The sequence below is a fragment of the Gymnoscopelus microlampas genome (assembly GCF_963454915.1).
Source record: "Gymnoscopelus microlampas genome assembly, chromosome: 6".
NCBI lineage: Eukaryota > Metazoa > Chordata > Actinopteri > Myctophiformes > Myctophidae > Gymnoscopelus > Gymnoscopelus microlampas.
In genome coordinates, this window is record NC_139943.1 from 4,071,912 (window position 1) to 4,094,566 (window position 22,655).

At 42.9% G+C, this 22,655-nt stretch overlaps 1 protein-coding gene across 1 annotated transcript; it reads right to left on the reverse strand.

Moving 5' to 3' along the window:
- Positions 1 to 3,025: 3,025 nt before the first annotated feature.
- LOC311047105 (uncharacterized protein) lies at positions 3,026 to 22,031 on the reverse strand. The gene is made up of 12 exons (XM_084059696.1): positions 21,886 to 22,031; positions 19,297 to 19,398; positions 18,248 to 18,382; positions 15,582 to 15,761; positions 14,363 to 14,674; positions 12,824 to 13,040; positions 11,263 to 11,423; positions 10,799 to 11,017; positions 8,014 to 8,145; positions 7,198 to 7,278; positions 6,018 to 6,232; positions 3,026 to 3,345 (listed from the first exon to the last, which is right to left on the reverse strand). Exons 1-12 carry the CDS (start codon positions 21,943 to 21,945, stop codon positions 3,177 to 3,179), a joined length of 1,983 nt encoding a protein of 660 aa, XP_083915822.1. The 5' UTR covers positions 21,946 to 22,031; the 3' UTR covers positions 3,026 to 3,176.
- Between the last annotated feature and the right edge of the window lie 624 nt (positions 22,032 to 22,655).

Sequence of the window (22,655 nt, forward strand, 5' to 3'; positions counted from 1 at the left end):
AGTAGTAACTAAGAATGAAGTAAGCCAGGGGCCTTCAACCTTTTCAGGCCAAGGACCCCCTAGCTGAGAGACAGATGAAGCAGGGACCCCCTACTCTATATTGTATAAAATTGTGTTTTGTGTCCAGGTAGGATGTGTAAATGACGTCAGACTTCGGTGCTCTATTAGGCGTAGCTCTCACCTCTATAGGGTCTCTGGCCTGGATGCCGTGCTGGTCAGATGGGGGGGGGGCCCGGGCCGCGTGCCTTTTCAGAGCATGACTATTTTAATGATAGATCAATTGTGTTCCGGCTTGGAATAATGGAACTATAACATACTTTGTTCGTATTTATTGGTATCGCAATGGGGGGAAAACATTTTTTTTTATTTTATTTTTTTATATATATCAATTTTATATTATCAATAAAATAGTTTAGACAATTATGTGGGGGTCTACTGTACTTGCAATATACTGACGGCCCAAAAGTGGGCCCAGGGCCTAACCTGGTCTACTGCCATCAATGGGGCCAGTGATAATAGCAATATTTCCAAGACGGTAATTTAAAAAAAATGATTTATTTTCCTGTTCTGATTTTATTATATTTTATTTATATATATTAGTCTTCATTATACACATCCCTGATAATGTTGATTGACATCCGACCCAACTAATCACAAATATATTTAAACAGTACAGTACATACATACATACATACATACATACATACATACATACATACATACATACATACATACATACATACATACATACATACATGTTTACATAATTATTTAAACTGTACATACACACATTTTGACATAATGGTCCCTCTGAAATATCTTTCTACTCTATATACATGTATTAAAGTTCTCAGTCGCCTCGACTGATCTCTGTCATATTCATAAGATTAAAGAGTATTAGAATGTCTCAAACTAGCAGTAGAACACGTGTTCTATTGCTTAAAACTGATGTTCAGAAGATTCCGTAAAACAATAATGGTCTCGGATGTTTCATAAAAGCGAAGGTTAAAGCTTCAATCTGCAGTTTCTTCAACCGGTTGGCTGTACGTTTGTAGAACAGCGAGAACACAGGTGTACAATAATGTGGAGAGTGTTGTGCTGCTAATTGCTCATATGAGCTATGAGCTTGTAGATCTGCTATTTGTTTTAGAAAAATATCTTGACAATGTGTGCAAATGTATACATTTTCAACTCAAATCTTTGCTTCGGGGGGGGTCCCTAGAACAAATATTTTCAGATGAGGGTCCGCAGCCAAATACATGTCATTTTGGAAGGTCCTTGACATGAAAAAGTTTAAGAACCACTGATATTTAGCAACATAAGTAAGTTTTTAAAAAAAAGACATTTGTAGAATCCCCCAGAAGCAAAAAGATTTGAGTAACAAATCTAACGCTTTAGATTTGCACACATTTTCACGATTTTTCAAAAAATAGCCAAAGAAATCCTAAAATTACACAGATGCGTTCCCGGTCTTACTCGGGTAATCCCTGTGTATACTGTATATTGTGTATACCAGGGGTCTTCAACAGGGGGTCCGGGACCCTTAGGGGGTCCTCAGAGTTACTACAGGGGGGCCGCCAAATCTTTGTGATTTTTTACATTAACCACTTCAGCCAAGCATCCCTATTCTGAGGAGAACTTTAGCCAAAAATAGCAGATCTACAAGCACACAACGCCTCGCGCTGCGAGGCGTGGTGCGCTTGTAGATCTGCTATTCTCGGCAAAGAGGTTTGGTGTAGGGGGGAAAAAAGAGCAGACCAAGTACAGAGTGGGGTCAAGTTTACTTGGTATGGACGGTTTATGTGGTTAAAAGTCTGAACACACATTAAAATGAATCCAACACTGATGACAGTGCTGTCAAACAAGTCTATGAAGCTATCTATGAAATCTATGAAATATATAATATATATTGGGGGGGTCCCTGCTTTATCTCTCTCTCAGCCAAGGGGGTCCTTGGCCTGAAAACGTTGAATGCTGGTGTATGCTGTATATTTTGTATACCAGGGGTCTTCAAAGTTTTCAGGCCAAGGACCCCCTAGCTGAGACAGTACCACGGGAAGTAGGGGTGCGGCTGCCCCCCCCCTCCCCAGGTACCCGCCCCCCCATCAAAAAAAACGAAATCATTTTTTTTTATAATAAATCGGTAAAATCAGGCAAAAATATGAATTAAATAACATAACTCTAACCTAACCCTAATCCTAACCCTAAAACCGAAATAAATAAACTAAAAACTGGGGAAAAAAACGAACCCAATCCGCCCCAGAACCGCGGAAAAGTTTTGCGCGCGCACGCGGGGGGTCCTCATGCACGCGAGGCGCTCGTACCGCACCCCTAACCTAAATGGTCTTCCCGCGGCTATGAGCTGAGAGAGATGAAGCAGGGACCCCCTCTATATTGTATAAAATTGGGTTTCAGATAAAAGTTTTTACTTAGTCTGCTCTTTTTTCCCCTCTACACCTATAGCCTCTTGGCCAAAAATAGCCGATCTACAAGCTCTCAACGCCTCGCAGCGCGAGGCGTTGAGAGCTTGTAGATCTGCTATTTTTTCGGCTAATGTTCCCCTCAGAAAAGGAATTCTAGGGTTCAAGTGGTTAATATAAAAAAATCACACCCAGTGTGAAGTGGGCGGTGTGTGGTCATCACAACATGACTCACTTTAAAAAAAGGATAGATGACTTTTTTTCAAGTCCATACTGCTATTCATAGGGCTGGACATGTGTCATGTGTTTCGCTAGCCAATCACAGTCCTGAATTTGCAAAGTCAGCCAATCACATTACAGTTAGTGGTGATGACACTAGCTGTAATGTGATTGGCTGATATGAAAAAAGTATCGATTTGCATTAACAATGGAAGGGTTAGGGGGTACACACATTTTTTGGTCGGTGTGCAAAACTCACTTATAGGGGGCGGCTACACCGCCCCAAAAACAAAATCCTATCATCACACAACGATTTGGTAGACCCCCTGTAGTAGCTCTGAGGACCTCCTAGGGGTCCCGGACCCCCTGTTGAAGATTGTGGCTACATACAGCAGCAGTACTGCGTACTTCTATAGCACACAGAGTACTTACAACAGCGTGTACTTTCAGTACGATGTGCAAACGGTGCAAAAACAAAGGTTGCCTGCTTCTAAAGACGTTTCACACAAACAGACGATAATCCGGCGTCCAATCGGATCACAGTGTGAAAGTGGGGTCGGCCCCGCCCACGAAGCGGCAGTGGACGTTCTCCAGGAAGGGCAGCTGTGATTGGAGGAGGTCCACCGCCGCCATGGAGACGTCTTTACACATGGACACGTCCAGGGTTTTGAGCCGCTTGCAGTGTTGAGACAGGAGAGACAGAGACCTGAGGGGAAAGCAACGCTTTATTTGTGTATTCGTATCGGGACCCGTGGTGTAAAGTAACTAAGTACATTTACTCAAGTACTGTGCTTAAGTACAATTTTGAGGTATTCTTTACTTTACCGGAGTATTTCCAATTTTCAATACTTTTACTTCTACTCCACTACATCTCAGGGGCAATTATTTGACAACTTTAGTTACTAGTTACTTTGTAGATTTAGATTTTTATTACAAAACATACATCAAGTTGAAGTTTATTACATCCCAAACTGGGCAATTTGTGTTACAGCAGATAGTAAGAAACTCCAACATACAGTAAACATACATATACAAGACCCACATAGACAGACATAATCACAAGATCCAGATAATAATAGCTACTCATAGCTACCTCCTCCTGCTGCTATTATTGATGGCACGAATGGAAGTAGGTACAAATGAGAATTTGTACCTATTGTTTTTAGCTACAGGGGTCTTCAACCTTTGGCCGGAAGGCAATAATTCATATTCAGAATTTAGGGGGTGAGAGCTGTCTGCCCTAATAGAAGATGCTTTCTTAAGCACCTGCTGGTCATATATATGACTCAGACAGCTAAATTGTACCCCCACAATCTTGCTAGCCCCCCTCACAACCAGTGGTGGCTTATCCAACGGGCTTGAGGTGCTGAAGCACAGGGCACCAACCTTGGGGGGGGGGGCACCAACCGGCGTGAGAAAAAGAAAAAAAACGTCGAAGAACGCCGAAATGTAGAAGCAGGGCTGCTGAAGGAGCGCTACAACATTGAAACGCGCCGGTGAAGCGTCATTCTTTTTCGCCTCTGAGTGGGGAAAGAACACAACCTTGGGGTGAGCCGGTGGATGATGTTAGTTCTCCAGACAATTTACCATTCACCCGTACCCTCTGGGTTCTATTTGTGAGAAAATCAAGAACCCAACCAATAATACCTGAATCTAAGCCAAAGTTGTTAACTCATTTTTCAACTAGTATATGTGGCTGAATGGTGTTAAAGGCTGACGAGAAGTCAACAAAAAGCACCCTAGCATGTGTCTTGCTAAATTCCAGGTGTGAAAATAGAAGGTTCAATAAGGTGATGGTAGCATCGGACACTCCTCTCTTAGCTCTGTAAGCAAATTGCAAGGGGTCTAGGCAACACTCAGTTTTTGCCAAGAGCTCATCCTTAACAAGCCTCTCAAATGACTTCATAACCAAAGAGGTTAAGGCCACAGGCCTGAAGTCATTGAGAGCTTGGCAACCGGCACCACAATGGATCGCTTCCATAAAGCTGGTACCCTCTGCTGAGTAAGAGACAGCTGAAAAATAAAATAGAAAATAGGGCCTAGCTGTTCTGCACAGACAGTAAGCAGACGGCCACCTATATTGTCTGGGCCTGGACTTTTCTTAGGTTTACACCTTTTAAAGCACGTGGTCACACTATGTTCATCAAAGGAGAGGTCATGAACTCTAGATTTCACCAACCCCTTCCTAAGCTCAGAATGTTGCCCTTTGAAATCATGCACATCAAATCTGGTATAGAACTGATTAAATTCCTCTGCTAGCTGCAGATCTGAATTATAGCCACTAAACTGTATGTTAGTCCTACCCTCTTCTTTAAGTCCTACAATAGTTTTCATACTACTCCAGGCAGAACCCAGATTATTCATCCTGAGCTGATTTTCTATTTTGTCTTTATACCTCATTCTTCCAGCCCTAATTTCTCGTTTTATCTCTTTCTCTATATCGTGCATTTCTATAAGGTTCCCTTCTTTAAATGCCCTTTCCTTTTTTTGCAATAGCCCTTTAAGTGACTTAGATACCCATGGCTTGCTGTTAGGATACATCTTAACAGTTTTGACAGGGATCACTGTGTTCTCACAATAAGATATCCAGCTACAAATAACATCAGTGAGTTCATTAATGTCATTACACGACTCTTTAAACATGTGCCAATCAGTGCAGTCCAGACAACCCTGTAGAGACAGACAGGCGTCATCATTCCTCCAGTCCTTTACCCGGATGGTCTGTACCTTCTCCCTTTTCAGCACGGTGCGATAAACAGAGATGAGATGCACACCGTTGTGATCAGACAATCCCAAGGGGTGGAGCGAGATGGACTTATAAGCGTTCTTAATGTTGCCATAACACAAGTCCAGTATATTTTCATACCTGGTCAGGCACGTAACATACTGATAGAAGTCTCGCAGAGTATCTGACAAACAGCTGGGGGAATTCGCGTGGCAGATACTGAGGGCGTGTAGTGAGACGGAGAGCAGCTCCAGCTCAGCTGTACAGATCCTCTCTCTTATAATCACGTTTTTACACCACCGCTCATTTATATATAGGCACACACCCCCGCCCGTCGACTTGTCCGTGATCACAGCGTCTCGATCCAAACGGATTGGTTGGTTCGCCGAATCCGTCGATCTTAAGTTTCCTATCTGTGTCTATTTCTTCCAGAAAAGTTTCAGTTAACGGTTAACGCTAGGATACACCACTTCAGCCTGTGTGTGTGTGTGTGTGTGTGTGTGTGTGTGTGTGTGTGTGTGTGTGTGTGTGTGTGTGTGTGTGTGTGTGTGTGTGTGTGTGTGTGTGTGTGTGTGTGTGTGTGTGTGCGTGTGCGTGCGTGTGTGTGTGTGTGTGTGTGTGCGTGCGTGTGTGCGTGCGTGTGTATAACTCACCTATCGGTGACATTACAACAGGACAGGTTGAGATGCTGCAGTCGGTGTAGCAGTGGAGCGGCCTTGGCCACGCCGTGGTCGCTGATCCCAGAGCAGTGACTGAGCGTCAGGCTGGTCAGACACGGGCAGTGGGACGCCACGGACGCCAGGCCCACGTCACTGACCTCAGGCAGCAGAGACAGAGACACACGCTGGAGCTCTGGGAAACGCAGCACCTAGCATGGGGGAGCAAGGTCATTATAGTTTAGAACAGGGGTCTTCAACGTTTTTTCAGGCCAAGGACCCCTTAGCCGGGGAAGGAGGCGCGCCTTGCGCCTCCTTCCGCTGCGTTAGCAACCATTATACACTGCATACATATTATTGTTGTACCGTACTATATTATATTATCATATACTATCTTACACTATTATATTTGCTACTATTGTTATTGTTACTACTTGTATCTCTCTCTGTCTCTCCTCTGTCTCTCCCTCTCTCTCCTCTTGACCCCAACACGGTCGAGGCAGAAGGCCGCCACCCTAGAGCCTAGGGTCTGCCTGACGTTTCTTCCAGTTAAGTGGGAGTTTTTCGTTGCCACTGTCGCAAAATTGCTTGTTCAGGATGGGACTGTCGGGTCTCTGCTCTACATTTAAAGTGTCTTGAGACAACTTGTTGTGATTTGACACTTCAATAAAATTTAACTGAATTGAATGTTAAATGTGTGTTTGCTATTGTCGCTCAGTCTACTGTCGTTTCTTTCTTCTTTTCTTTTTTTTTATTATTATTAATCAAACGTTTTATTATTATTACCATTTCTCCATGTATACAAAGATAAAGGGAAAAAAAGGCCTAATGTATTTTCTTACAAATGTACATAACTACTGTACTGTAACTATGTACTTATAATGTTCCCTAATACAAATATTAAATAACAAAAGAAAAAAAAGTGTGTTTTCAGACATTCAACGACTTAAACTCTCACTACCTCGGTACTTGGGCTGCCCTTTTTTCACCGTACACCAAACCTCTTCGCTGAATAGGATACAACAGCAGTGACGACACACAGAAATGTGTGTGGGGAGGAATCAATAGGCAAAACGACTATTTAAATTGGGGAGAAAAAGGGGGTAAAAAGCACCAAATCCGAGGCGAAACACCCTGAAAAGAGAGTGCATCTATAGGGTGCGTGGTTCCCTCTCACCTGCCGGATGGAGCTGTCGGTGAGCTTGGAGCAGGCAGACAGGTCCAGTTCCTGCAGCCTGGACAGAGCCAGCATGGAGGCCTGTGAGGAAGCAACGTTACACGATTTAAATTATACATTAAATTATTCTATTATTAAGAGAACCCAACGCATCTGTGTGTCATTTTTTTATTTCTTTGGCTATTCAAAAAATAGCAGATCTACAAGCTCATAGCACGGCACCGAGTGCCGCGCTATGAGCTTGTAGATCTGCTATTTTTTGAAACATTCTTTGAATATATATCGTTGCTGTCCGGCAGAAACCAGCTAACTAAATGTTTCCGCTTTTGCATTTTTTTTCCATAAATCAGTGCTATTGAACACCCTTTACGTCTGTGTGTTGGTAAAACAAATTAAAAATGAATGAAAAGTATTAAAACGCACTTCTGAACAAAAGCAGCTAACTCCATTTAATACTCAAACTTTCTGCTAAACCAGCTAACTCCACCAAAGGGGAGGGGGGGGGGGTGGAGTTAGCTGGTTCTGCTGACTACAAAATATGTTGTTCCAGGGACCCCCCCAGAAGCAAATATTTTAGTTAAAAATGTTCGCTGTAAAAAAAATATATATATATATATATTCAATGATTTGCACAAATTTTCACGATTTTTAAAAAAAAGCAGATCTACAAGCTCAAAGATGAGCTTGTATATCTGCTATTTTTTGAATAGCCCAAAGAAATCTAAAAACGACACACAGTTGCGTTCCCGGTCTTAACGGGTTTAGAGTCAGTAAATCCATGAATGAATTAGTAAAAGGCTTTTTTTTCCAGGTCACCTGCTCCTGCTGTCTGAACAGGCCCAGGTCCTGCTCCGTCACCAGTCTGGGTCGGTCCTGGAACGGCAGGCGGGGAGGCCGGAAGAACCCCATGTTCCCAAAGGTCCGCGTGAAGCTGGGTCCCTTTTCCTCCTGTACACACCGCCAGACAGTGGAGAGAAATGACAGTATGTGACCTTATGATAAAAGTCATTATTCATTCATAATGTACTCACCAGTGCCAGCGATTTATTGTTGTTTTTTTTGCATTACATTACAGTCATTTAGCAGACGCTTTTATCCAAAGCGACTTCAATAAGTGCATTCAACATAGGTAGGGAACGAAAACTACTAATCACCAGAAGTCTTAAGTGCATTTCCTGCAAAAACAAGCAACCAAGAGTATACCTAGCGCCAAGGTAAAAGTGCAATATATCAGCTACCTACTTTCTTAAACAGATGAGACAAAATAGCAAAATCAAATGAGCACGAGCTAATACAAAAAGTGTATCGACTAAACAAGATCCAATAAACAATACAACAATAAAACAAGAGTTCCTACAACTAGTTGACAACAAGTAAGCCAGACAAAGAGGAAGGGTAGTGTTTCCTGAAGAGGTGGGTTTTCAGCCTGCGGCGAAAGATGGGCAGTGACTCTGCTGTCCTGACTTCAGTGGGAAGTTCATTCCACCACTGTGGGGCCAGAACAGAAAAAAGTCGTGACCGTGTCGATTGACCAGAAGTCGCCACAGACCTCGCTAAATACCTTATGATCGCGCGTTAAACTGTTTGTAGACACACAGGGTAGCTGTGTTAGTGGCCCAGAGAAGACATTCCATTTTGCAGTAGTCGCGGTTTATGCTAAACAGCGTTCAGCGAGGAGAAAAACAACTCCGAGATAATGGCCGGTTTAGGGGAAGATTTAGAGCGAGGGCGGGTGGGAACGAAAATCTCCGGATACGGATATTTCCATTTTTTACGGGTGTGCTACAATGAAATGTGTCACTGCGAGGGAGGCCTACAATGAAATGTGTCACTGCGAGGGAGGCCTACAATGAAATGTGTCACTGCGAGGGAGGCCTACAATGAAATGTGTCACTGCGAGGGAGGCCTACAATGAAATGTGTCACTGCGAGGGAGGCCTACAATGAAATGTGTCACTGCGAGGGAGGCCTACAATGAAATGTGTCACTGCGAGGGAGGCCTACAATGAAATGTGTCACTGCGAGGGAGGCCTACAATGAAATGTGTCACTGCGAGGGAGGCCTACAATGAAATGTGTCACTGTGAGGGAGGCCTACAATGAAATGTGTCACTGCGAGGGAGGCCTACAATGAAATGTGTCACTGTGAGGGAGGCCTACAATGAAATGTGTCACTGTGAGGGAGGCCTACAATGAAATGTGTCACTGCCAGGGAGGCCTACAATGAAATGTGTCACTGCGAGGGAGGCCTACAATGAAATGTGTCACTGCGAGGGAGGCCTACAATGAAATGTGTCACTGCGAGGGAGGCCTACAATGAAATGTGTCACTGCGAGGGAGGCCTACAATGAAATGTGAACCTGCGAGAAAAAAAAGACCACTTTGCGTAGAACTACGCGACTGGCACGCTGCGCAATTATTTAGGTTCGCGTAGATCTACGCGATTGGCACGCAATGTGTTAATAAGACCCGAGCCCGACCAGTTTGACAGTTTGACCGGTCATTATTTAAATTTTTACGACGATAAAAAGTTATTGTCGAAGTTGAATGGAACCAGTGTTGATTTTGACAGCAAATGTTGATTTTGTTTTAGTCATATTTTAGTCATCTGAAATGTTCTAGTTTGTGTCTGTTTTTTGTCGACTAAATATCAAGTTTATAGTCGACTAAATCTACAGTTGATTTAGTCGACTAAAATGTATGTTGGCGGTGCCTTGATGGCGTCGTAATGGCTGATTTTACACTTGGTTGCATGCTGAAAATAGCAGATCTACAAGCTCACAACGCGTCGCAGCGCGACGCGTTGTGAGCTTGTAGATCGGCTATTTTCAGAGCGCGACACCCGAGCGCAACCAAACATAAAATGACTTGTCTTGTAGTTCTACTGAATCTCTTCTCCACTAGTCCCTCACTAACATTTTTCTAGTTTTTATTTGTTGACGAAATTGTCAATATATTTAGTCTTTTTTTTTGTAATGAGTTTTAGTCATCATAGCTGACAAAAAGGTAATAGAGCGTCGCAGTTCCCGCCCACTTCCTGGTGGTAATTTAAGCCTAGAATCAAGCTATCCAGGATCCTGGTGAATCATGACCATAAAACGTTTGATTCTGTGAAAAAACTTTTTTGAAAACGGCAAAACAAAGGGTATTTATTAAATATAGTATATCATATCATTAAATATAAAATAAATAAAAAATCACAGAAAAAAATGGCTTTATGGTCATGATTCACCAGGATCCTGGATAGCTTGATTCTAGGCTTAAATTGATTGATATAAATATTTTTGGAAAAGTCAATGGGAAAAATGCATCGAGTATTTACTTCCGGCACCAGGAAGTGGCGGAACTGCGACGCTCTATTGATGAACATTTTTCGTCATCATTTTAGTCAACAAAATCAACACTGAATGGAACACCAGCTTTAAAGTGGATAAAATTCAGGACACATCGGATGCATAAATTGCCATTAGTCAAGTCAAATAATCACCAATACATCGTCCAAACTGATAGGCTGCAATATGAATAGAAAAGTATTGCAGGGGAGTGATCAGAATCCCTGCCGGAGCAGGATGGAACGTTTCACCCGCTTGTTGTCGTCCTCACCGTGTGCTGGGGGGGCTCGCAGGTCTTCGGGGGCTCCGTCATGCCCAGCAGACCCCAGTCTGTGAGCTCTGCGCACCAGCCCAGGCGCAGCACCACCAAGCCTGGCAGGTAGGTGGCGATGGCGTGCACAGACAGGTCGGTCAGATAGACGCAGGAGCTCAGGTCCAGCTCGCGCAGAGAGGGGCCGACAAGCTGGGCGAGAGACACCACCACTGCATCCTGGAAAATAGAGAGAGAGAGAGGCAAATTTGAGCTTGTAGATTGAATATCTTTACTTCAGGTTGGGGGGGGATTATTTCTATAGATATTTCTACATTGCGGTATTGATACTTTTAAGCACGTACGTACGCACGCACGCACACACGCGCACACACGCACACGCACACACACGCACACGCACACGCACACACACACACACACACACACACACACACACACACACACACACACACACACACACAGACCCTGATATAGGTGCAGCTTTTGAAGCTGATGCTGTGCAGCTGTGCTCTGTGGGGGAGGGGCTGCAGCGTCAGGCCTTTCACCAGCTCTGTGCCGCTGATGTGGAGACACTCTGACACGTCCAGGCTCTTCAGGGACGACACACACGCCAGCTCAGACAGTCCTGAGAATGAAAGACACACACACACACACACACACACACACACACACACACACACACACACACACACACACACACACACACACACACACACACACACACACACAGTCCTGAGAATGAATGATACAGCTATTGCCTACCATTACCCATCGCCTAGTCAAACTTTACAATTATGTGAGAACGTTTCCGAAACGGAAATTCTCCCATTGCGCGCTACATGTGTGAAAGGGCAACACCAACGTCTCGACCTGTGATTCCCCCCCTGGACATGTAGGGATTGCATGCCCCACTCGGTTATGCAATAGCCATTGTCAGAGTACCAGTCTGTCAGTCTGTGTCCCTTTTATGCCCATATATGGAGATAACCGATGTCATCAGTAGATGCATATCGGTCGGATCCGAGATTCTGGAACACCGGATCTCCATATATGCCTAAATTCTATTGAGTCAGTCGTCACGCACACAACCGTCGGTCAGAACTGGATCTCCATTATATGTATATATATGTATATATATGGACATTTCTGTCGGATCGCAGGTTCTGGACAACCGCCTATCTGACTCGACGCCGGGCACCGCAGTCCCTCGAGACCGTTTTTTACAACAATCTTTGCTTCTGGGGAGTCCCTGGAACAATTTTTTTTAACAACAAACTTCCAAATACATATCATTTTGGGGGTCCTTGACATGAAAGAGTTTTGAGAACCACTGATATTATAGCAACATACGTTTTTTCAAAAAACTGTTAGGATTTAGAAGACATTTGTAGAATCCCCCCAGAAGCAAAGATTTGAGTTACAAATGTTCACTTCAAAAAATATACATTCAAAGATTTGCACAAATGTTCATGATTTTTCTAAAATAGCCTAAAGAAATCCCGTTCCCGGTCTTAACACATTGAGTGCCAAAACCGTATTAATACGGTTTTGCAAATACACCCGTGGAGTGCCAAATTTCCTAAAAAACTTATATATACGTTTTTTTCAATCGTTTTGTTTATTTCGTTTCTTTCCATGCGGGAGGGGCTAGAGCAGCTCTGGGATCACCCTAGGCGATTCTGAGAAGGAAGGGCCAGATGGATCACCGTGTCAAAAACATGGCTCCCCATCCGCTTCCGTTCTATTTCCTTCTCTATAACCCCTATAACTCCGAAACGTTTTACGCTGGGAAAAACAACTCATTTTGTGTGCACGATCGCTGTGCCATTGTGACCCAGCCGTTAGCCAGGACCATCGGGCAAAATGGAGGCATGCTTTTTTTTCCCATGGATCGCTCGTCATGGAGTCTACATCTTTAAACGGCACAATGGAGCTTAACGGTGAGATTCCCGGCACCGAACGTATATTCTGTTATTATAAAATTCTGGCACCCAATGTGTTAATGGGTTAACAAAACCAGCAGACCTTTTTCAGTGAGCCTCCAGTCTCGGGCCATGTTGAGACGTTTGAGTCCCTTCAGAGAGCGAGCGACGGCCAGCAGAGATCTGCTGGTCAGCTCCGTACAACCACTGAGGTCCAGGCTCTGCAGGGCCGGCTGGTGCTTCACCAGAACCTCCACCGAGTAGTCTGTGAGCTCTTTACATCCACGCAGACACAGCTCCTCCAGAACCAAGCCCTGCACCTGAGAGAGAGAGAGAGAGAGAGAGAGAGAGAGAGACACAGAGAGAGAGAGAGAGAGAGAGAGAGAGAGAGACACAGAGAGAGAGAGAGAGAGAGAGAGAGAGAGAGAGAGACACACTTGTGAGGACATTTTAGTTTTTTTGCAAGACGCAGACACTGAACCTCTAATTGCTCCCGATGAGCAGGTTGGTGCCTTGCATGGTTTCCTCCGCCATCGGTGTGTGAATGTGTGTGTGAATGTGTTTGTGTGTGAATGTGTGTGTGAATGTGTTTGTGTGTGAATGTGTGTGTGAATGTGTGTGTGAATGTGTGAATGTAATGCACAATCTATGTAAAGCGCTTTGGATAAAAGCGCTAAATGCACCATTTCCATTTATTGGTACTTTTACTAAAGTATTTCAACCTTTTACACCACTGGGTTTTATGAACATGTATTCAATTGCTAGTTTGACCCATTCCAATACTCTTTAAGTCTGTGCAGCAAATGAGAACTTGAACCCATGCAGACAGACAGAGAGACAAAGACAAAAAGAGAGAAAGAGCAACGGAGAGACAGAAAGGCAGAAAGACACACAGAGACAGAGAGAGAGAGAGACAGATGGGAAAGACAAGAGCAAGGGAGACAGAGACAGCGACTCAAAGACAGAGAGAGGCGAAAAGACACACACAGACAGAGAGAGAGACAGACAGACAGACAGACAGACAGACAGACAGACAGACAGACAGACAGACAGACAGACAGACAGACAGACAGACAGACAGACAGACAGACAATGTTAACCCATTCAATCCGGAAACGCATCTCTGTCATTTTAGATTTCTTTGGGCTATTAAAAAATAGCAGATCTACAAGCTTGTATGTCTGCTATTTTTGATTCGACTGCCGATCTCTTAGTTGAATCATGCAAAAAAAAAATGTTCGTCTGTGGCCGAACGCCATTGTTTCACCCTCGTTTACTTCCTGTTTACATTGAGTGTAATTCCGGGTGTCACTACCGCCCATTGGGAACTTCCGACAGATTCGGCCACAGACGGCATTAAAACACTTCTTTATTGAAAGATATGGATTATTACATTAAACTACTACCCCGTAGAGACAGTTAACATTTGGGGCTTGGGGGTAAGCACCTTTATTTTCAATGTGTACATGTTTGGAGTGTCTACGGGGTATAGTGCAGAAAGTCCCTGTGTCCATGGGGGGGTGAACCCTACAACTCTCGTAGATTGAAAACGTCAGAATCATAAATACGTCTACGAGGGTTGTATTCTACAGCTAGAATCGAATCAAATCGTCGCGCGTCACATGTTCAAGTCCCCTCTTACCTGAGCGACGGTGCGCAGGGACTCGGGGGTGACGGAGGTCCGGCTGAGGTCCAGGCCCGTCACGGTGGACCTCTGCTGCGTCAGCAGGTGCCGCAGGTTCCTGAGCGACAGCAGGGCCGACGAGTCCAGGCCGGCGCCGGCGCCCGCCGGGCGGCCCCGGTACGGGTCGAACTCGAACGCCACGTGGCAGCCGGCCAGCGAGAGGCGGCGGAGGCGCGGCGTGCAGCCCGTCAGGCGGTTGAAGGTCAGGTCGGAGAGGTAGCGGAGGTCGCTGAGGTCCAACTCCTCCAGGTCGCACAGAGCCGAACGCACCTACAGCGCCACCACGTGGTGGAGAGAGTCAGTATATTTACTCAGACAAGCAGTGGTTGAGGAAGAAGAAGTACTCAGTAAAAGTAGAAGTAAAAGTAGAAATACCACAATATAAGAAATACTCTGTTACAAGTAAAAGGCTTGTGTTCAAAATGTTAGTTGAGTAAAAGTACAAAAGTATTGACATCAAAATATACTTAAAGTACCAAAAGTAAAAGTGCTAAAAAAAGAAGAAAATAGCAGATCTACAAGCTCACAACGCGTCGCATCGTGACGCGTTGTGAGCTTGTAGATCTGCTATTTTCAAACAGCCTATGTACTAAATAGAGCTAAAGTGGTTTGTGTGTGTTTTATAATGTAATCATTTATATCTGCAAAGTAACTAGTATAACTAAAGTTTTCGAATAATTGTAGTGGAGTAAAAAGTACAATATTTGCCTCTGAGATGTAGTGGGAGCAGAAGTAAAAGTATTGAAAACAGGAATCACTCCAGTAAAGTAAAAAGAAAATACCTAAAATTGTACTTATAAGTGGAGTACTTGAGTAAAAGTACTTAGTTACTTTACACCACAGGTCAGTGGCGTGCACAGACATTTTGAGGGGCAGGTGCTCAAGTAAAAATAAAAAAAGGGCACCTTGCGTGGCGTGCAGAACCGCCGGCTGCCCTGCTAGTAGTGTGAGATTTATTGAAGAAAATTGCAACGCACATTTTGGGGAATTGTTAATATATTAGACGCTTTTAATCCAGAATTGATCGATGTCACAATGGGCTACATACTGTAAACTGAAGGAAAAAAAGGGCGCTTCTGGACAAGAGGGCAAAGGGCAGGCGCTCTAGCACCACCCATAGAGTCTATCTGTGCACGTCCCTGCCACAGGTGATGACCAGTGCGTAGTAGTACTGTACCTGCTGCCTGTGCTCCTCTCTGGAGAGGAAGGCTCCGGACATGAAGAGGCTGTCCAGCCCGGTGAGGTCCAGCCTGCGCAGGGAGCTGAGGCAGGGCAGCACGGCCAGCAGAGAGGACTCTGTGAGACTGCTGCCCGGGAGAGAGAGACTGGACAACCGAGGACCCAAGTACACACCCACCTAGAGAGACACAACACACACATTTTAAATATTTATTTATGTCCACATAAACAGAAGTACAAGATGTGCAAAGGACACAAACACTGCCAGTGCAGTCAGATAAAAGGAAAACAGCCAGTTACAAAGTGCATGTAAGGCAGAACAACGCCTCCACCACATTCAGCGGCTTCCTATAATCGCTGATATCGAGCAGTACCTTGCTAATTGTTTAGCCCTGCTTTTGGAGAGGCCGGCCATTTGCAGGCCCCTCACAACCAACTTGTACACGTGTCCTATAGACTACCAAAGATTAAAAAACAAAAGTTTACATCTGTAGCCTAGCTGAGAGATGGTCTGCTCTAGCTGATGATATTTTAGCACTTTGGTTAGGAAGGCTTCCTCTAAAAGCTGTAATCAAAAGACACACACACACACGCACACACACACACACACACACACACACACACACACACACACACACACACACACACACACACACACACACACACACACACACACACACACACACACACACACACACACACACACACACACACACACACACACACACACACACACATTCTGCTAGTTTACTTACATATTTTCATGGAGTCATTAATACCCTGACCCTGAATCTGTTTTTATAATAATATAACTTGCTGCTCAGAGATTCACACACATACTCCACTGGTGGAGCGTGTGATGGACAGATAACTTTACCTCTACCAAAGTCCAATTCCATGAAGAGGGCTGCATTTTATAGGTCAATTGTACTTTGGAATAGTCTTCCAAGTGAGATTCGCAAACACCAGAGAAAAGGCCAGTGCTCTTCTTTATGAGCCTAGAACAGGGGTCTTCAACAGGGGGTCCAGGACCCCTAGGGGGTCCTCAGAGTTACTACAGGGGGTCCGCCAAATCTTTGTGTGATATGATTTATTTTTTCCTTAACCACTTCAACCTTAGCATCCCTTTTCTGAGGAGAACTTTAGCCCAAAATAGCAGATCTACAAGCACACAACGCCTCGCGCTGCGAGGCGTTGTGAGCTTGTAGATCGGCTATTTTTGGCAAAGAGGCTATAGGTGTAGAGGGAAAAAAGAGCAGACCACGTAAAATAGGTTATAAATAGGTATAAAATAGGTATAAAATAATGCGATTAAGTATGTTTTATAATATAATAATCTATATCTGCAAAGTAGCTAGTGACTAAAGTTTTCAAATAATTGTAGTGGAGTAAAAGTACAATATTTGCCTCTGAGATGTAGTGGACTAGAAGTAAAAGTACTAAAAATTGAAGATACTCCAGTAAAGTAAAAATACCTCAAAGTTTGACTTAAGTACAGTACTTGAGTAGAGCTCTCATTTAAGATTCATGTGGAGAAACTAACCAAAAAACTAAGAGGACAGATTGGTTTCCTCTACAGAAACAGATCCTGTTTTTCTTTTTCCAGCATAAAAACTGTTATTCAATCTGTCATAATGTCTGTGTTTGACTATGGTGATGTGCTGTACATGCATCAATCTCCACGCCTCTTGAAGAAGTCTACCACAGTGCCCTACGTTTTAGCACTGGTGATGACTATCACACCCATCACTGTGTTTTATATGATAAAGTGGGTTGGCAATCTCTCGCAGTACGCAGAGAGCAACATTGTATTCTTCTTGTGTGGTAAGCTTCCACTATACCTATCTTCGCTCTTAGAACCAAAGGTTACTGGTCACTCAACACGTTCACAAACACACATTAGATATACCAGTCCTCGTAAGAGCAGTGAACAAGGAAAACTGCATTCATGTATTATGCTCCACACAAATGGAACAAACTTCAGGACTCTCTGAAACTGGAGCGATTGGTCTCAATAGAGACATTCAGGGTGCTTCTTGAGGACACATTTCATAGTAGCAGCACCTGTTTCATGTAACACTGTTTATTTGCATCTGTGATGATTGTAATATGATTCAAATGTTTGTTATTGTATTGTGTGTGTATTTTATATGTTTTATATGCTGTTATCAGGGTGTCCCTGAAAAAGAGAGCTTGCTCTCAGTGGGCTTCCCTGAATAAATAAAGGAAAAAGAAAGAAAGAAAGATGTAGGCCTACTTAACCCATTAAGACCTGGAACTGTGTCATTTTTAGATTTGAGCTAAAAAGCATTATTTTACACTTTTGGCTATTAAAGAATAGCAGATATACAAGCTCATAGCGCGGCACCGAGTGGCGCGCTATGAACTTGTATATCTGCTATTTTTGAACAATCTTGAAAATGTGTGAATATCTTTGAATATATATATATTTATATATTTATATATATGCTTCCTTCAGTGCATGAGAGCCAACTGACCTTCTTGCCCCCTGAAGCGAGTATTTTTAACTAAAATCTTTGCTTCTGGGGGGGTCCCTGCTGGCCAAATGTATATTAATTTAGGGGTCCTTGGTACGAAAAAGGTTGAAAACCACTGCTTTACACCACTGGTACTCAATGTGCTGTGGATGCAGGCCTACAGTACCTGGTGCAGCAGGGTTCTGGACAGACTGGACGCGTCCAGGTGGCTGATGATCAGACTGCAGCGGGGTCTGCCACTCAGACCCTCGATGAAACCCAACGACGCCGCCGAGGCCGGGAACCTGAAGGTGACGTTCTTCTACACACACACACGCACGCGCACGCGCACGCACACACACACACACACACACACACACACACACACACACACACACACACACACACACACACACACACACACACACACACACACACACACACAGGTGTGCAATGCAATTCAAACTTTATTCCAGACACACAGGGGGTTCCATAGAGTACATACAACACAACAAATACTAGGGCTGGGACGATATATCGATATCGCGATACTTTCTCCCGCGATAAATAATGCATATACTGCCGAAAAATATCGATATTTCTTTTTATATATCGATATTTTTATTATTTTTTTTAGTTTGCGATACGTTTTTTCCCGACTATATACAAGGACTATCGTGATAAATCGTTGGTGAAATTTCATGCAATATATCGTGATATCGCAATATATCGAATATCGTAATATTATTGTTATCGAGGGCCTAATATCGCCACAGATATCGTATCGTGAGGAGATACCCATATCGTCCCACCCCTAACAAATACATTAAAAAAATACATTAAAAAGAACATAGAATCGTGTACATAGAGGCTGACTCTCCAGTGTTTACGCAGCCTGGTACAGCTAGGCCTGTCATAATTATTACATCTGCTATTTAAAAAAGATTTTTATACATTTGAAAACTTGAAATGGGATATTCTGCATAATGAGTACTTTGACTTTTGGTACTTTAAGTACATTTTGATGCCAATACTTTTGTACTTTTACTCAAGTATATTTTGAATTCCGGACTTTTACTTGTAACAGAGCAGTTCTATATTGCAGTATTGATACTTTTACTTTAAGTAAAACATTTGAGTACTTTTTCCACCACTGCCAATAATAGAAGAGGATCGACAGTGGGATCGATAAGGCGATTGAAATTGATCAAAATGAATGAACGTTAGGGTCAGTACCTGGAAGGTGAGATCCTGACTAGCATAGTACCACCTCCTACTGACCAGAGAGGCTTCCCTTCTGTCTGAAGCATGCAGGAAGCTCAGTATGCACACGAGTATCTACAAACAAGAGACACAAACACAAATCACTGTTAGATTACATTCAATTTGCATTGTGTTCACTATTACATTACATTACATTACATTACATTACATTACATTACATTACATTACATTGCAGTCACTTAGCAGACGCTTTTATCCAAAGCGACTTACAATAAGTGCATTCAACATAGGTAGGCAAGAAAACTACTAATCACCAGAAGTCCTTAAGTGCATTCTCTTCTAAAACAAGCAACTAAGAGCATTAGCATGTGGTTAATGTATGTTTTATAAAATAATAATTTATATCCGCAAAGTAACTAGTAACTTAAGTTTTCAAATAATTGTAGTGGAGTAAAAGTACAATATTTGCCTCTGAGATATGGTGGAATAGAAGTAAAAGTACTGACAATTGGAAAAACTCCAGCAAAGTAGAAAATACCTCAAAATTGTACGTAAGTACAGTACAGTACATGTAGTTGCTTTACACCACTGGCATCCTTCTACCAGTACACTGTACACTAGTCTCGCGTGGCCAGACTGTTGCCTCCCACAGTTTTCAAATGTTTCCGGTCATACAGTCTGGGACTCTGAAGCTCTGATCATGATTAGAATATAAACCGGATGTGAAGCCTCCTCTCCACGTCTTTACAGTCGCGCAAATGTATCCGACTATATATCAAAATCATTTAAGTATATTTAGCTTGCTGCCATGTACCAGACCAACATTCTGTTCCAGAGGGCCATACTGACTTAATTGAGTGAGTGAAGGGCCACACACTGTACAATATAATTGAAACTTGAAACACTGCTGAATTATGTTAAAACTGTGTGAATGTGGTAGACATGCCAGACTAGTACTTTACCATACAGGTCCTTGTTTTCACAACAAGTTCAGTTACAAAATGTTGATCTTTTTTTGTTTTTTTTGTTGCTGTACTGTAGCCTACTGTATCACTCTGGTGTACTCTGAGGTTATGAAAAGATTACTTACATAAAACATCAACGTCACTGCCGTAGCAACTTATAAATGAGCCTATAAATTCATACAGTTATTTTATGATCAGATAAGACTTATATCTGATATGCACCACTCCTTAGGTCACTGATTAAACACATTGCATTATGTTAATACTATGTAGCCTGTACTCACGGTAGTCTGTTTCACTGTTACATTATCAACATATGTTTTTGTCGCATTCCTAAGCCAATACTTTGATGACAAAGACTCTACTTTGTGTCTCAGACTGGATACATTAGCATCTTTCCGCCGGTAATCAAATTATTGGCTTAGTAGTGCGCGAAAAAAATAATCTACAAATTCAAGGATTCATGGGGTGTGTAATTTGTAATCTGACAATGATGTACAGTGCATGTTCAAATCATGCATACTTTATTTACAGCAGTGGTTCTCAAACTTTATTATTACCAAAATTATATGTATTTGGCCACGGAACCCCCATCTCAAAATATTTCGTTCCAAGGAGGACCCCCAGAAGCAAAGATTTGAGTTACAAATGTTTGCTTTAAATATATATATATTCAAAGATTTGCACACATCTTCACGATTTCTCAAAAATAGCAGATCTACAAGCTCATAGCGCGGCACTCGGTGCCGCGCTATGAGCTTGTAGATCTGCTATTTTTGAAGAGCCAAAGTCTAAAATATTTATAAAGGGGTGAAGATTATCGTGACATTTTATTAACTAATTTTGCTGGGGACCCCCTGATACCCCCCCCCCCTCTCCCAAGGACCCCTGGGGGTCCCAGGACCCCACTTTGAGAACCAATGCTTTACATTATTTCAGAATCAGACCATTTTCCAAAGCATACATGTATTATTTATCTATTTGTTCACATTTAGGTAAAAAAAAAAAAAAAATCAATTTAACGTTGAGGTGCCCATAGGACCTGTATATTATGTATCCCATATAATAACAGGGTAATAACTAGCCATGGCTCGTCTGTCACAAGCGTCATGGCGCTACTTGTTCCTGTTTATTTGAGAATGTTACATTTACAACCAGTGCATCTACATAAACGTTCACATTTCAAATCTAAAGTGCTGACCCCCACGGCCACGGATGTTACAAGTTAAAACGCCTGGGTCTAAGTACCCGAATCTTCCGTATTGTTCAATAAAAAATATTTTTAATCCGATCCGTGGCCATTTTCTTTCTTCCTCATAATGTATCAGAGTGCAATACACCTCCTTAACCGATAGGGGCGCGTAGTTGAAAGCATATGGAGTAAATTCGAAGAAAATGGCCGGCGATCGGATTAAAAAGCTTTTTTATTGAACAATACCGGAAGATACGGGTACTTAGACCCCGGCGCTTTCATTTGTTACATCCGTGGCTTTGGGTTCAGCACTTTATATTTGAAATGTGAACGTTTATGTAGATGTACTGGTTTAAATGTAAAACTTTCAGAAAACAGGAACAAGTAGCGCCATGACGCCATGTTTCAGGCTATATGTAATAACAAGGTAATAATAAATGTCACCTCGAGCGGCAGCTCCACTGTTTGACTCCCATCATCTTCATCATCATCATCACTCATCATCTTTTATACTACTTTTAGCGTAACGTTACCGACGCAGTGAGGTAAAGTAACGCGTTACTTTCATTGTGTTTCAGATCAACTCATTCATTCAAAGGATCCATAGCTTTGATCAGCTGATCGTCTGTGCTTCTCCGTACGACGGTGTATGGATAGTGTTGCCAGGCTTTGCGAGAGAAACAAGCAACCCGGGTCTATGAAAAGAAGCCCAAAAGAAGCGAGCCCTTCGCCTTTTAAACATAATACATTGGCTATTTGAAAATAGCCGATCTACAAGCTCGATGCGATGCGACACGCTGTGAGCTTGTAGATCTGCTATTTTGAAAATTTTGAAAAATGTAGAATATTTTTTGAAACATTTTAACAACACAAATCTATCCCCCTCACACTCCCTGGCATAACATATTTCAGATGGGAGTCCACAGACAAACAAGTATTAATTTGGGGCTCCTTGACTTGAAAATGCTTGAGAACCACTGGTTTAAACAACACTAGAAACAAGCCCCCTCCCCCAAAAAAACTCAACCCGCAACCACCAATATTTACAGGCAACTTCACAGAAAAACAAGCACAAAGTCGCTTATAATAAGCGGACATGGCAACGCTGTGAATGAAATCCGGCTTGATTCCTCTTCCGCCTCCTCCTTCTCTTCTTCTTTGGTGTTTAATAAGGCGCATACGCGTATGAGCGCCCTCTATTGAAGGCAGTGGTA

Coding starts and splice junctions, on each gene's coding strand:
- LOC311047105 (XM_084059696.1), bottom strand. CDS start 21,945: ATGATGAGTGATGATGATGATGAAGATGATGGGAGTCAAACAGTGGAG. Junction 15,762..18,247: donor CCAGAACCCTGCTGCACCAG/GTACTGTAGGCC, acceptor GTGTCTCTCTAG/GTGGGTGTGTACTTGGGTCC. Junction 11,424..12,823: donor CTGGAGGCTCACTGAAAAAG/GTCTGCTGGTTT, acceptor TTTCATTCTCAG/GACTGTCTGAGCTGGCGTGT.